Source organism: Ornithodoros turicata, chromosome 6, assembly GCF_037126465.1.
Source record: "Ornithodoros turicata isolate Travis chromosome 6, ASM3712646v1, whole genome shotgun sequence".
Taxonomy (NCBI): domain Eukaryota; kingdom Metazoa; phylum Arthropoda; class Arachnida; order Ixodida; family Argasidae; genus Ornithodoros; species Ornithodoros turicata.
Genome location: NC_088206.1, coordinates 62,591,708 through 62,607,416, shown reverse-complemented (window position 1 = coordinate 62,607,416; position 15,709 = coordinate 62,591,708). Strand labels below are relative to the sequence as shown.

Genomic DNA, 15,709 nt, shown 5'->3' with positions numbered 1-15,709 from the left:
GACATGAGTACATACAAAACCTCAAGTGCCTAGGAAATTAACGATGAAAGATGGAAGTCACTGAAAAGGTTACCCAAATGTGGGTTCGAGTCCTACAGCTGGCTAACCTTTCAGTGACTTCCATCTTGCCTCGTTAACTTCCATCTTTTAAAGTATCCGTGTTGCTGCGACTTTAAATTCTCGGAGGCAGAAACGCTTCGTGCTCACCAGCACAATCCCAAATAAAATATATATTTCACGGTCGTATTTGTATATACGTTCAGGGTCAGACGTTTTCGGATTAAATGCCTTTCCCGGGTTCGGAGGGGATTGGGTGCTATTTTGAAATTTGTAATTCGTGGTGGAAGCGGATGCCACTGTAAGTCACATTCAGGTACATAACCGTGTTTTTCTTTTCATTCCGGCCAGCAAGACGGCTGCAGTTAAAAAGCATTTATTGGTCAAATATACGTTTACTTTTTGTAGCTTTTTACCTGTACTCCCCACCAACACTTTTGGTGAAATCAATTATTATTATACATACCTCGCCGCTTATAGTGACAAGCGCCACATGTTGTAACATCAAATGTGCTTGGCATAGTATATTTAGCACAAAATCATATTTACGTCAGACATGTACGTACAGATAACTACTAAATGTACTTGTTTCCAAATATTGTATTTGGTGTTATTTTTGTTAAGTGTGTGCATGTATATATGGGCGAATTGTTTATGTAATTCCACTTCTCCATGTAATGTATCTTGACCTTTGGGGTATCTCGAATAAATAAATAGATAAATAGTACACATGATACGTGATACAACGTGGCACGTGAGGTGGGATCCTAGGGGAAATCGGGTTTAACCCGAATCGCTCCTAAACTCGATTCGGGAGGAAATAATCAGGAGGAATCGGGTTTAGCCGGTAAAAAAGTGAGGCCCTATTCATATACCTTTTGCAACATCCAGCACCGTTTAGCTACAAGCCAAACGGACAAGAGCGACGTCTTCACAAAATCGACTCTAATATTTCGTATAGGTTACAACAACGGATGCACCTACCGCTGGAAGTACCAATTCACCGGGTCAGTACGTGAGAATGTTCCCATTCGCAAATGCGTTTCTTCGCAAAAAATGATGTTGCAACCTCGCCAATGTACTCCACCTGTGGCGCGAGAGAAGATTCCCATATTCTGATAGAATGCCAGCGCTACCGCACGAGCCGGCTGGCGCTCCGAAGAACCCCTGGACAGAATCGATAAAAAGACCTTTTGATGTCCTGAAAGTGTTGGATGATTGGCCCGCTCTCCGTCAATAGTGCGTTCGCTTACATTTTTTCTCGAGGTGATAGAGGAGGAGACATCATTGCAACGCCTCACCAGCCACGTGTGCTTTCGTTCTGGAGCAGCTGGTCTCACGCCAGGGGTGGATTCAGGGCCTCGCTTTCAGGAGGGAGGGGGGGCGGTTTCTTTGTTGAAGCACGTAACTGGGGATGATAGAGGGGGAAAAACTATATATAACTTAATGTTTTTTTTTTTTGGGGGTGGGGTGGGGGGGGAGGGAGGGCGATCGCCCAACCGCCCCCCACCCCTTGGATCCGCCACTGTCTCAGGCTAAGTGAGGCATACATCTCCATTGCTTTTCTCTATCATCGTCATCACGACCACAACGTCATCTCGTGGCTCGCGTACTGGTAGCGGGAGAGATCACGCTGCTGTTACTAAGCATATATTCTACGGGACGGCTGACTGTACTGTGCTGACCCCCTTGGTGAAAAGCAACCCAATCAGAGGAGCGAAACTGTGATTGACAGGTCGAGCCTCTTTTTGTGACTCCTCCCAATGGCCAGACTCCCTTTTAATATACAGCTCTGGTGAGACCCTCAGGCCAACGCCACCTAGATACACCTCGTCTCCTTCCTTCGCAACGTGGACACATCTAGTCAGAATTCGTCTGCTACTGCGATTTGCCGTTCTGCGAATTCAAGAACTCGCAAATAATCACACATTTATCCAGCCCCCCCCCCCCCCCATCCTTCCCCCTAACAACCCCCCAAAAGCTGGAGGAGATCCCCCTAAAATTTTGTGACATTGCACAATATTTCGTCAAAAGCATGTAAATCCCCCCCCCCCCCCCCCCCCCAATGACGAAATTCTGGGTAAACCACTGATCAAGCTAACTTCGCAAAGTTGTACGTATAGACTAAAAGTGAAACATACTTTCCAGAAAAGCATTGAGACCATTATGCGCTTTATTTTGTTTCCCGTATAGTACGCGGGGACGTTCACTACTCGCAGACGACAGTGGCTGTCCATGCGGCTGACGGTGGCTCGTCTCCATGGCTACGACCACTGAAAGCACGTTCGCGATTGGCTACGGCCGTTGAAAACACGATCCTCATTGGCTGACGCTTAGTTGTTACGTCACGGCGACGAGTAAGAAGGCTTCCTGTATCTAGGTGGTGTTGCTCAGACTCTTTCGCCGCCAATACTGAGATGCGAGTTTTTCTAACGAAATCTTATATGCCCTTGAAGGTGTGCAAAGCACTTCATGTTATACGGGCAACATTGTTGCCCCTGCGGCGCAAATGACCACAAGCCTCGCCTGTCGATATTTTCCGCGAAGGAACTCGACGACCTCACTTAGCGGTTGCAACGATTGCGCCCGTCTGCTTCAGCTAATTACCTCAAACGATTTCAGACACAGGCTTTTGTGGTTAGAGATGGCTGCCTCGCGGCTGACGGCGTCCCCACAGATCCGGCCAACGAAGCACAATCGTGATTGGCGGACTCCCAGTGGTTACGTCACAGCTTTTATGCGAATCAGCCTGTTTACTGTATATGTATGTGGTGGTGCAGTGGGACACCGCTGCTCAGCGCGAACGTCAGATCAAGTGGTGCGGACTCAATCAGGATGAGCCTTAGAGAAGAACGATTGCTACATCTGCGGGGGCTGCAAATAAATAATGCAGAAGGACGTTACGGGCATGATGAAAGGACAACGAGGAGCTTTTCCCGCTCAGAGCCATTGAACGTTTGCTTGTCCTTCGGGACGGCCTGTCTCCTCTCCATTTCTCTGGGGCCCTCGACAGCGACATCGTTAGCCTGCCGCGAAATTGATTCAGTCGTCGAAAGGGACATCCAGTAAGATAGTAGAGAGACAGTTATTTATAGATTTATTTATTTATGCATATAGCCAGAGGATAGAAATTGCAGAAAGAGAGAGATCGCTGTCTATTAGAGCTTGAAGTCACGTTCTTGGGAATATATTATTACGCACCCGACAACTCCGGATACCCTTGCGGAAGCCGAGCTTCCAGCATTCTGATCCATACTTAAAAAACGATAAAACCCCAGTGCCGGGGAGACAAAAGGACTATATACAATACAGTGCAGTATGTTTGTCGACCAGTCCTTTTTGTCTCCCCGGCACTGGGGTTTTATAGTTTTTTACGTATGAAAAAAAAACAAAAACCTTCAAACCGCGCAATTTTTAATCTTTTCTAATTCTGACTCAGCTGGGCCCCATGGCACAACCGCAGCGAACAGTAGGTAATATTTCCTCTTCTAGTGCCAACATCGATCATTACCAGTATCCAGGGATGGCCAATAACTACTTCTACAGTAGTTTAACTATAACTACTAACTACTTTGTGATTGAGTAGTTTAACTAGTAGTTCAACTACTTTTCAGAGGAGTAGTTAAAACTACTTTTTTAACTACTGCAATGTAGTTTAATTACATCTATAACTACTTAACGTTGTCCACCAACACCAATCCCTTGTAGTGTTCTTGGACACCTAAATATGAATCACGAGCAATAAGAAACTTTGGCGCAAGCCATTGCTACGATTGCCAAATACAAAGCTTGCGGCGGGATTCTTTCTGTGCCTACGCGATAAACTAAGTTGCAGAATTATTTCACAGCAAATGAGGCTTCACTAGACAAGCATTAAAAGTTAAGATTTAGTACACATGCACGACACAATTGCTGTGCACCTCCGTTCTCATCAAACAAGTAACTCAAGGTAAAGGTCGGAAGCACAATCGTGCCGTAAAGCTTGCGGCAAAATCGGAAGTAGTTGGCGCCTTCAGTAACCTAACTACTGTAGTTAAGTACTTAAAATAGTAGTTTAACTAGTAGTTGCCACTACATTTCTGCAAGTAGTTGATAACTACTTTTTAACTACAATCAGGTAGTTTAACTAGTAGTTTAACTACATGTAGTTAACTACTGGCCATCACTGCCAGTATCAATACCAGTCTCAATACCACTGTGCCAGAGTATACGTACCTGAAAATGGGTACATGGACAGCATATAGGACATGTCTTCCAGGACGGTACATGTTATCGAGCACGTGTTGCAAACAGGGCGACCTTGCTCGCGACCGGAAGAGTTCGATTTCTGCAAGGTTGTGGTTGAATTCGTGTGGTTTATAGGTGACTTTATTTTTTGTTTGACCGGTCATCGCTTATTCTCAAGCAGCATGCCATATTCATGGCAGTCGTAGAATTTCCAGGGTGGAGAAATTATCGATGCCATTTGTTCCTCAGCACATTTACGGTGCTTGGGTAGGAAAATGCTTCCCACAAGAAAGGAACCACCTGTCTATATGATTGGGGACACCCTTTCATGCAGTTTTCTGAAACCACTGCTAACATAAAATCAGCAGTTTGGACAAGCGTTAAAATATCGGGTTTTAGTATATATCGGAAGGTGTGCGCGATAACGGTTTCGAAAACTTGGTAAATCTATCGCCGTATAGGGTTTATTCACATGACGTCATCCGTAGGAGACCGCCACTGTCGCTAGTAGGTAGATGTGCTGCCATCGGCCGCCACATTTAGGTCTTATCTATCATCTTATCTATCATATTGTAGGTCGATATCTAGGGTTCCGCGCTTTCGGTTTTTATTTTAGGGCGGATTCGGCGTATGTTTTTCGGTGTTTACTTATGTTCGTGAAATCGGCGTTTTTCGGCGATTTTTCTGGCGTGTACTTGGATTACCCCGCAGTTATCGGCGAATATAAATCGAAAACGTAATTTTAAAACTGTGCGTCACAGCGGAGCCTTAAAACGACCAATACAAAATTAGTCCCCGCGAGACATCACTAAAGGAACACTTTATTGCTCCACAGCGAAGTGGTGGTAAACTAAATCGTGAAAGCAGAGTTAATTTAAGCTTATTGCAACGATTAATACCCCCTACCCTTTACTCAGACATTCATTTCCATTCGGTGTTTTCCGGTTAAAACCGAATGACGGAAAAGTTACCGGTGTATGTTTTTCGGTGTTTTTCGATTAAAACCGAAAACGCACAACCCTACCCATATCGCACTCACCGTATATTTGGTGTTTCAAAGTTATTGTGCTGTGTGATTTGTAGCATACCCAAAGTAATTTCCATGTTTTCGACGTTAATTCGACGTTTTTCATCCAAAAAGCATACGGCAGCGAACGAATGCGGGAACATAACTTGGAAGGACCTATACAGTATGGCGGCGAAGTGAAGTCAGTAAATAAACCTTATTCATTTGAAGTGGCTGACGTCACGTTGCTAATCTTTGATCCGACAGCTGCCTTTATCATATGGTTTCGGTATAGAGAGCGCTTATACGGTCTCGTATACTGAAAATCCCTTATGTGTCCGACTGTGCAAAGTCACGACACTTTTTATTCACCGGTGACAGCCCTTCGTTTTTTTGCAGGATCTTCGTAACCGTAACAAAGCGTATAGTAACTGGAAGGATCCCTATACAAACACAGTCATGCTTTACCCATGCACGATGGAAAGCAACAGTTCTGAGGCTGGAACAAAAATAGATGAACACAACACAAGCCCACACCAATACCATACCATACCATACCATACCATACCATACCAGCTTGCGTGGCGTAGTGGTCAGGATGGTCGCCTTCCACTCAGGGACTGGGAGGTGACTCGTGTTCGAATCACGGCACCGGCTGTGCTGTCTGAGGTTTTCCCTGGGTTTTCCGGCAGACTTTTCAGACGAAGTCGGCCCAGGACGCATAGTAACTCCCTCTGTCCCCCATTCCTTCCTGCTGTCCTCTCTCCATCTGTCAACGTCTGTAGGTCGCTCATAGCTATAAGCTTATAGCTATAGCTATATTCGTATAGCTCATAGCTATAAGCTATAAGCTTCGCGGCGCTAACGTGAAATAAAAAAACATGCATACAACACGAGGACGAGGCAGCGGCATCTGGTGAACACGAAGACGCACTCGGTTGGCAGTCGAGAGGTGCATGGTTCGATCCCCGCTCACTTTTTCGACGACTACCGTATTTCAATAGGGAGTTTTAGTACATAGGGAAACTTCGGAAGGTGTTCACGATGGCAGTTCCGAAAACCATGATAAGCCACTCACCCCCTTTCTTCTTCTACTTCTTCTTCCCAGGAAGATGGCCGCGATCCGCAAGGGAGATTGGCCAGGGCAAATTCATTATGACATGAGTATGATAGTGACACTAAGGGGTAGAACCGGTTGGAGCCGGCAACGAATGAAATGAGATTATCTGCGATGACGGGATTCCATTTGTCGGTATGGGACGCACCGAACGAGAGTAATGCGCGTAATGAGAGAGGCACGCTGAACCTTAGCAGTGGAAGGGTGAGGGACCGTAGGCGATGAAAGATGAAAGTCACTGAAAAGGTTAGCCATCTGTAGGGATCGAACCCACATCTTCTTCCAGCCTCAGAACATCAGTTTCTCTCTTGTTCGACTGTAGGCGAAGGCGGCGGTAGGTACTACAGTCGAGAACGAAATGTTGGAGGGTTTCGTGGTGACCGCATTCAGGACACCCTGGGGAAGGTTGCACCCCACCGCGATGGAGGTAAAAGTAACCCTCTTTCTTTGGAGCGAGTCACATCACATTGGATTTGATAACTTCTTTTATCGTATCGTTTTCGTAGAATTCTTTTGATGCACTAAAACTCCCTAATATTTCATACTTTATCCATCGGGGTCACGAAACCCCCCCCCCCCCCCCCCCCCCCCGTTTTTACGAAGAAGAAAAAGAAAGGCTGTTTCTCCGTTTGGAAAGGGGTGCGCCTCGAAATAAAGTGATCGAAATCCCCGCTGCAAAATAAACTACTGGAAATAAACGTTATCTGACTATAGAATGCACAGTCGCGCGCGGGAACCTGCCAACAACGAACTTAGACTAACTTGGACAGAAAGATGCAAACACCAAACTTGGACTAACCTAATAATAAACTAACCAACGTGGTATTCCGTCGTGTCTGCCCCGCTAAGCCTAACGGCCGCTAAAATTTGGCTTTCGTTCGCTAAAACGACTTGGACAGACATCGAAAACCCGTGAATTTGGGTGGTTAAATAGTGATGCCGTCTTTTTAAACACGGCATATACCATCTTACGAAGAAATCGAGCATTCTCCTCGGGAATTTCCAGATCGGGTATTTCGCAACCGGGAATATATCGAGGTCCACCCTTGGAAAGGTCCGCGATGTATTGGGCGCAAAATTTACTTCGATGGCTTCGAACTAATTTTATTTCCTCAATTAAATTATGTAATAAATTTGATTAAGCACAGTAATTCAGCCTCCCTACCTACACCTAACCGTCACGCCAAAATGTTACGTGAAATTTCTCATTTAAAGCCCTTTTTCTCTTGCATTAGATGGAGTAAATAAATATTGTCAAATATTTTACACCGAACTCTGTATGTCTCACTGTATGGCGCCTATATTTTATTAACAGTAATTTTCCCTGTCCAGGAAACTATAAAACGCCATACATTCGTCAAACCAGCCTGTCTAGGAGCACGAAGACATTATTACACCATGTGTAATACATAGAATAAGCTATCCTGCTCTTTACCAAATCTCATTTCGCTGAGGGCCTGCTTGTTCCATTTAGCTTTACGCCCAATTTCTTTCTGTTTCGTCCAATAACTACCTCAATTTATCTTATCGCTAACGCCTGACGGCCTTCTCCAGTCTCGACCTATTTCTCCTTATGTAACACCCACGTGGTAATAACATTCGTGGATCTATAGGTTACCGTTTTGTAGTGTGACTGTAAGCGTTGCTCTAATTAAGATAGCGCGCATAAAACGGCTTTTCTTGAGCCGGTAGAAATCGGATCCTTTCAGATTGGAGCGTTTAATGAACTGACTATCCTCTGTCGTCTGAAAAGGAAAAATCGAATATTGGACAGAGGATCCGTTTATATTGGTGTCGTCTCCTGGAAAAGGATCGGCCCAGGGGTGATGTTGTATTTTTTCTGTGCGCTAATTCATGGACAAGCGTGTTCTTCTACGAGGTCCCGTCTGTCGCAGTATAGCAAGCCATGTACTATTATAGTATCCGTATTGCAACTTTAGTTGGCAACAAAAGGGCTGATTTCCTAAAACGTCACAAACGAACTTGGCTCAGCAGAATCTGAAAGCCAACACACATCCAGTACCTGGACAGATATTGATGTACACTGTCAAGCATTATCTTCAAAGTTTCGTGGGTCACAGACGTAACACATTACAGTCGTATTGTGGTGTAACTGCTCTTTCTGTAGTGCGGAAGTACAGGCTCATTGTTATTTCAGGAGCATGGGCGGCGTACGTAGATATGATTTCTGCTGCATTGCATGTCATTGACCAGCTGCTTGAAATCACGATGGAACTAAGGGGGAACCCCTCCATGTCGGCCTTTTTATCACGAGCAGCGCGCGTTTCCGCTTTTCGATGAAACACAGTGCGTGAAATAACATCCGTGTGACTTTTGCGAAGCTGTAATAAAGATAGTCTACCCCCGTAGCTAAAGGTAAATATGCACTCCGAGAAAAAAAAAAGGGGGGGGGGTAAAAAATCTTGGGGACTAGGCACATCTCACGAGTAACATTCGCGAGAATACCTCAGCGGACGATACGCAAAACGTCATAACTTTCTGCCGTCACGTGAGCATGAGCGCTCAACGTCATGTCTTTTCGTGCTCCTCAATTCAAACCGTGGGGGATATCCTCGCAGCTCAGCCGCAAGACGCTCGGGGGCAGACGACAGGTGTCGTCTGCTATGCCCGCGGTACGTCTTCCCAATATTGCGGCGCGCTGTGTGCGCCGCCCTGTGGGCAGTTCCGTCCTTTTTCTTCCAGTAGAATATTCCGTGGGGATGTCGCTCGTTTGAATACACCACGGAATACTTCAAGTTCTGCGATTATATTCCCACACGACAAGCTCCCATTTACGCCCTACTTCCGCCGTCAAGACCGTCCGCGTTCACCTGGGCGGCAGCAGACGATTTATTTCGTAGCAGAGGTAAATGGGCGAAAGCAATGGCGGACATGGCTTCGGCTGGCAGGCAATAGCCCTGGGGTAGGGGTACGATTCGCGGCAAGCTATTTATCATATTGATTTTATACGCGGAACCATTAAGAGGGTAGTCGTCGACCCAAGTGCGGGACGAGGTGATTGCACTGCTCTGGCCTGCACGATTATGTCGTGTTAGCCGTATAGTGTGCCGTGAAAAGCTCTACTATGAAATGGCAGCGCAGCTGTGTTCGGGAGGAACGTATTTGGTTGTGCACGCAACTTTCTTGCATGATCATTAATTTTGTTGCTATTTCTGGAGATTCATTGCAATTTTAAACTGCTTACTGCTCCTGATACACTTTTCTGATGACTCTCTCATGTTTCATTCTATAGCCCGGAATGAATCTAAGCGACGTCAAAAGTGCAGTTTAATTGAACCCTGCTTAACTACGCGTTAGGTCCGCCTCATTCACTCCGCCCGTAATCCTGCGCTCACTCAGCCTTTCGTGCTGCTAATTAGCTAAAACGTCTGCGTATGTAAAGATAAGCCCTCTGTTACCTTTTACTCGCCGCTCCTGGCCCAATCACCGAGCTTGGCATATAAAATGCGATGCAAAAGAGAGGCGTGTGTTATCGTCTGCGCGCAAAGAAGGAGAACGCAGAGGGCGGAAACAGTTGTTTGAAGTAAGTACGCTTGACTCGCACAGATGTTCTCTCGTACGACGATCGGGTCGTTTCGAACTTTAGAAACATCGGCGAGTGAAGGAACACGGACATCGTTCCGAAGTTTTCCCGAGTTTAATATGCCAATCCAAATGATCTGCTAATTACTTTCCGGTTTTGGGAGGTTTTGTCGTTCTTACAGGAAGTAATAACCGCCCTTCGCGCGAATGGTTCAGCGGAAAGTCGAGTTCTCGTCTGCAAGAAAAAAAGAAAAAGAGAAACCGCCGTGGACAGAATCTTTACACTATTTCATCAAAAATGCAAGAACCAATTAAAGGAAGAACAAATAGCTTGCAGTGAAATGCAAGCTGGCTGAAGGTAAACGCAAAGAATTTTCGTGGGCCTCGTTTGGGAAGATGCAGACGACAACGCCATGGTATTTGGCAGTACTTTCCTGTCGTCTGCTTCGGAAAATGCAGGTCTCTACCCGTTATTGAGTTCATTTTTACTGCAATTTACTGATTGTTTAAAAGTAATTCCCCTTTGCGTGTGCAAAATTAACACAATAACGTTGAAAAGACTTCGCCGTCTGTTGGTATGTATTACAGAAGTGACATCAACTTGCAGTTACAAAACCGCGTCTATCTAAATATAACGACATAAGCACACATCTGCTGCCTCAAGTGAGTTCCTTGTAGCTTTCCTGCAACATTACTCTTGGCAGAAGTAGTACAGCATTGACCTTGAAGTCCACTCGCGTTGGCAGGAGTATAGTGATGTCGGAATTCCTGTTCCTTGCGTGCGGTCAGAGGATATCTGTTTTCTTTTGCTTATGAGCGTTTGCTTGACAGAATGGGCGTGTTCGAGACCCTCGAGGCGAAATGAAAGAGAACGGTGATTACCGTGTTTTCCATTGTGTAACGCTGAGCCTTCGCGCGAGATGCACTTGAATGAAGCAGTTGCGAACACAAGGAAAGGGATTGTGTTGCTGAGAGCAACGGGTTATTACTGAACATAGAAACTGTCGTTACTGATGTTGGCATTGTTCGTGAATCACAAGGCAAGAGGATGTCTGTGCGGCGAATGCATTTGGTACGTTTCGTGGTTGAGTTGGTTTTGCTGGAGATTCCGTGGAAATGTAGTGGGGCCGAACGTGCAGCCAAACCGAAACGGAACCAATGGCATGGCCAAGCGGGTTAAGGCAACACCTTCTAGATAGCAGAAGGCCTCTGCACTCTTTCAATTTACGTCACGCGTCTGACCCTGCGGTGGCTGTTGCAACACCGCTCAGGTAGAGAAAGCCTGCTTACGCGCCGACGTGACGTAACAATTAATAGTCAGCCAATCAGGATCGTGTTTTCAACGGCGGTAGCCAATCACGAACGAGCGTTTAGCGGTCGTAGCCATGGAGACGAACCACCGTCGTCTGCGAGCAGTGATGGAACGTCACCGCGTACTAAACGGGAAAATCTTATAATAAAGCTCAAAACGGTCCCATATCTTTCTCATGACTGATTTTCTGGGAAGCGTGTTGCACTTTTTGTCTACAGATTCATGTCTACAGGTTCCAAGTTAGCTGCAATCATTTCCGAGTTCTTGAATTCGCACTACGGCGAACCGCAATAGCAGACGAATTCTGACTGTATACGTATGTCCACGTTGCGAAGGAGAGGAAGGAAGGAAGGAGACGATGAGGCTGAAGGAAGGAGGAGGAGGAGCGGAGGAGGAGGCGAGATATATGTGACGTCACCGAAAGACGACGTCGTAGGTGGTGCCCCAGGTCGTGCTGAATACCAGGAGGTGGTGGGTTCGAATCCTACCACCTGCTGTGCTGTTTGAGATTTTCCCTGGGTTTTCCGAGATTTTCCAGACGAATGTCAGGACAGTTCCCCCTGAAGTCAGCCCAGGACGCATACCAACCCCCACTCCTTCCCGTTGTCCTCTCTCTATCTGTCCACATCTGTACGCCGCTCATAGCCGCAGTTGCTTCGTGGCGCTAACGCGGAATAAAAAAAGAAAAACTGAACGAAAGGAGCAGAAGAAAATGGTAGCTAGATACCTAAAAAAAGAGGCTTCCATACTGATTGTTGTCCCATAGTGGTTTCGTGGTTTTTGGTTGTAACTTTGGATTGCGACGTTAAATCGGCTTGAAATTTACCACGATGAAACGTGCCAATTAGAGTTCCACGCGGACACAGGAATTTTCCACCTGCGCCGAGAAAATGGGTAGCACGGCGCGCCGGCATGACACTGAAGGCGATGCGAGACAGCTTTGTTGTAGGGCAGACCTATCCAGCGCCGCAACAAAAAGCACGCCGCCATGCCTTGAATGAGGCATGAACGGTTTGACGAAGAGCCGTGTCTCGAATAGCTAATCACCTCCTGCCAGGAATATAAAAGCCGGCACAACAGCTACGCGTACAAGCAGCTTGTTAAGCGCAAAATGGTGACATATCGCTCATGTAACGACCCTCTTCCGTTCCTCTAACTTGCTTCAAAAGCAAACCGGTCAACTACGACGGCGTCACGACATCTATATTGTATATGAGCACGACACTCCCTTCACTACCGCAAGCGCAGCATCTCTTCTGCTGCGGCGCCAAGCTGTCTTCCAGAGACGATGTCGTCTGCAACCGGCATTTTCCAAGGTCGCTCCGAGGAACTAGGCCTAACTCGCCCCCTCGAGCAACCATTAATTTTTCCAGCGAATAGCGACGTCACACATTGTACCGCTTTCCTCGTGAGCTGTTTTCTTTTTTGGACCTCTTCTATGCTCCCTTGCATGATAACCCTTTGATGCCGCTCGAGGACGGTGGGAGGGGGCCTCGCAATTAAGGGAGAGGAGGAGCGTGTCGTTATCCCGAACGAGGTTTTCTGGGTACCGTGAGTAAGCTTAAAGGGTTGCATGCAGCATGCACATGATGAGGGGTGTGTGGAATAATTTTATGCCGGGCGTGATCTTTTTATGTATGGTGGCTTTGTAGCCGGGTGCAACGAACTCGTGTCGTCTGCTAAAGTGTGCTGGGGAAGCGCCCGCGCATGTTGCGTACCCTGCCAGGACTGCAGATTTGTGAATAAAAGTTTGATTAATCGTAGAGCACCACTTCTGGTGATGTAACACCCCAATCATCGTCGTAAAAATAAAGTAGTTACCTGTGTTTTTTATATTCATGTTGTCACAATAATTACTATGAAACGATTTCCTCACTTTCCTTTTCTTTTTTTCCCATGTGATTAGCCGAATGGTGTCACCGATAGTGTAATGAAGATGTAGCGATTGATATGTCTGGTAGGTAGTGATAGCGTTATGGATAGAGGGTTTCGTGCAAGTATTCCGCAACTACGTTGGCTCCTCATGGTTGAAGTACATTAAAGATATGCATTAATGACCTGCAGATTTGTTTGATATCGTACTTACTTTTATAATTTAGCGTCCGTTACTTATATTACTATTATTTAGAAGTAAGAGTTTATGAATTGCTTGTACAACAAAAAAATGCAATATTTCACTTTGATTCTTGTATGACTGTATTTGTTAACAAAACTCTAAGGTGCTACGTATTTCATAGCTTCCCCAGGTTTCAAGTATGATACCTGTTGCCATTGCTTCTACCATATTGTGCATTGATTGCAACTTGCAATACTTATGGTTTGCTCTCTCTTTCCAGTCTATGTCACTATATAACGACAGGACACAAGACTTAAATCTAAAAGGTAAGTTGTGGGTGAGACGGTGGCAGACCTTCTAGTTGTATGTTCGGCTAGCCACAATAATACATATTCGCCTGATGTTATGTATGTGTGTGCAGTATGTGTACATATATGTAGGGGGGAAAAAATAGGTAGAAATGAAAATTAGATTTAAAAAACAATGTCTTTGTTGAACAGGTGAGACGCTGAACGCCAAGCACTGCGAAGCAATGGAGGACATATTCAAGGCCGTACAATTCAACAACATCAGCCTCGAGTCATGTAACCTTGACGACGAGGCAAGTTAACGTTGCTCCATTATTAATTTCTTTGCAGGATTAATCTGGTGCCAACTGAGGTAAAAGTTAACAAATGAACACACTTATCGGCATTCATACTCATAAAAGCACTGAAACCTGCGAGACAAGGGCAAGGATGACATAAGATGGGAGCACTAAGTGCTGTGCTGTCTCTGTCCCCTTCTCAGAGGGAAAGGCGCTTCACTTTTAAATATTGATTTGTTCATTTTTGACAGCACTTCCACAACGGGGAAACAAATCCTCCTGAACAAACGTGAACAACTGACGCTGATTTAACCTTTTGAGTTCCTTCGACTGTCCCCAATCAATAGAGTCCCTCATCCACCAGCTTCGACTTTTCTGTCTGTCTGCTCTATATACGATTAGGGAAGCGGGGTCTTCTAGCTGCTCAGAGTGTGGTGCAACCAAAGACGCAGAAAATATCCTTATCAGAGCCGTCGCAATGCCAAAGTTTGCCCGGGGCACGATAAGCCTGAAGCGCTCCCCCCCCACGCCCTCCTACTTCAGACAAAATGCTCTTCCTAGGTGAAGACGAAAGAAAGGCGAAAGAAAGAACGTAGCACTCCGAAACGAAAATTTTTATCCGCGTGAATTGCAGTAGTTGGTCGCACAATTCCGGTGTGCTACGATGAGAATACATGTGCCGCTTTTTTATAACGCTGTCCCTTCTTCTTCTTCTTTTTTTTTTCTCAGTAATTTATCGGAGGAACACCGAACACAATTTTTTGGGGTGCGGGTGACACTGATGCGGGCTATTGCTTTTGCCCACCGTGCTGTGCAGGCTTGCCATCCGGCGCCCCGTTAGTGAAGGCGCCCGGGGCTGCTCCTCCTCTCGCACCCCCCTCGGAACGTCTCTGATGCGTATGTCATGTGTGCGGTACTCTGTCACTTGAAGTCACCTTCAGTCTTTGCTCGTGGCACCGTATAGCCGTCCATTTAACATTGTGGTGGCTTTGGGTGCTTGGCCCTTGCCCTATCATCTCCATATGGTTTTCTTTTTTCTTCCATTGTCATTTCCATGCATAAAACAGTCCCTATCCAGTACTGATAGCATAAGCGAGTGAAATGTTTGCATAATAATATGTGTTTGCAGAATGATTCTGAACGTAAAGGACAAATGAAATCAGTCCAGTTGTTATCTTGTTAAGATTTTGTCTCTGTTGCTTACATTCACTTGCTCGATGTTACTGCAATCCTTCGTTGCTGCGCCGATAAAATAGCACACAATCGTAGTAGGTTGATGACGCATAAACAAATGACAAATGAAGCATATGGTTGAAAAAGTGGATCAGGTGGTTCAAAGACAACCTGTTCGGTGATAAGATTCAAACACACCCGTTTTGCACCATCTATCAAGAAGAAACTGAGGAGTCTTCTTGATGAGGAACTCCTCAAAGAACCGGCTTCCGTGGCATATAGTGGCTAGGATGATCGCTTTCCACACCGAGACTGGGGGGTGACGTGGGTTCGAATCCCCGCACCAGCTGTGCTGTCTGAGGTTTTCCCTGGGTTTTCCGGCACACCTTCCAGGACAAATGTCAGCACAGTTCCCCCTGAAGTCGACCCAGGATGCATACTAACCCCCCCTGTCCCCCACTCCTTCCTGCTGTCCCGTCTCCATCTGGCCACGTCTGTATGCCGCTCATAGCCACAGTTGCTCCGCGGTGCTAACACATTAATTAAAAAAAAAATCTTCTTAAAGAACATTAGAATTCTGTGCTCTCTGAAAGGTTGACGCGTTACACGATTGGTGGTCAATCCATAGCCGT

At 46.0% G+C, this 15,709-nt stretch overlaps 1 protein-coding gene across 1 annotated transcript in view; it reads left to right on the top strand.

Annotated features, from left to right (window-relative positions):
* The window catches only part of LOC135396925 (protein phosphatase 1 regulatory subunit 37-like), a 69,799-nt gene that overhangs the window by 31,671 nt on the left and 22,419 nt on the right, over positions 1-15,709 (top strand). Inside the window, exons 3-4 of the mRNA XM_064628164.1 lie at positions 13,599-13,644; positions 13,819-13,919. Of these exons, the coding sequence (XP_064484234.1) occupies positions 13,599-13,644; positions 13,819-13,919 (147 nt within the window). The remainder of the gene's footprint in view (positions 1-13,598; positions 13,645-13,818; positions 13,920-15,709) is intronic.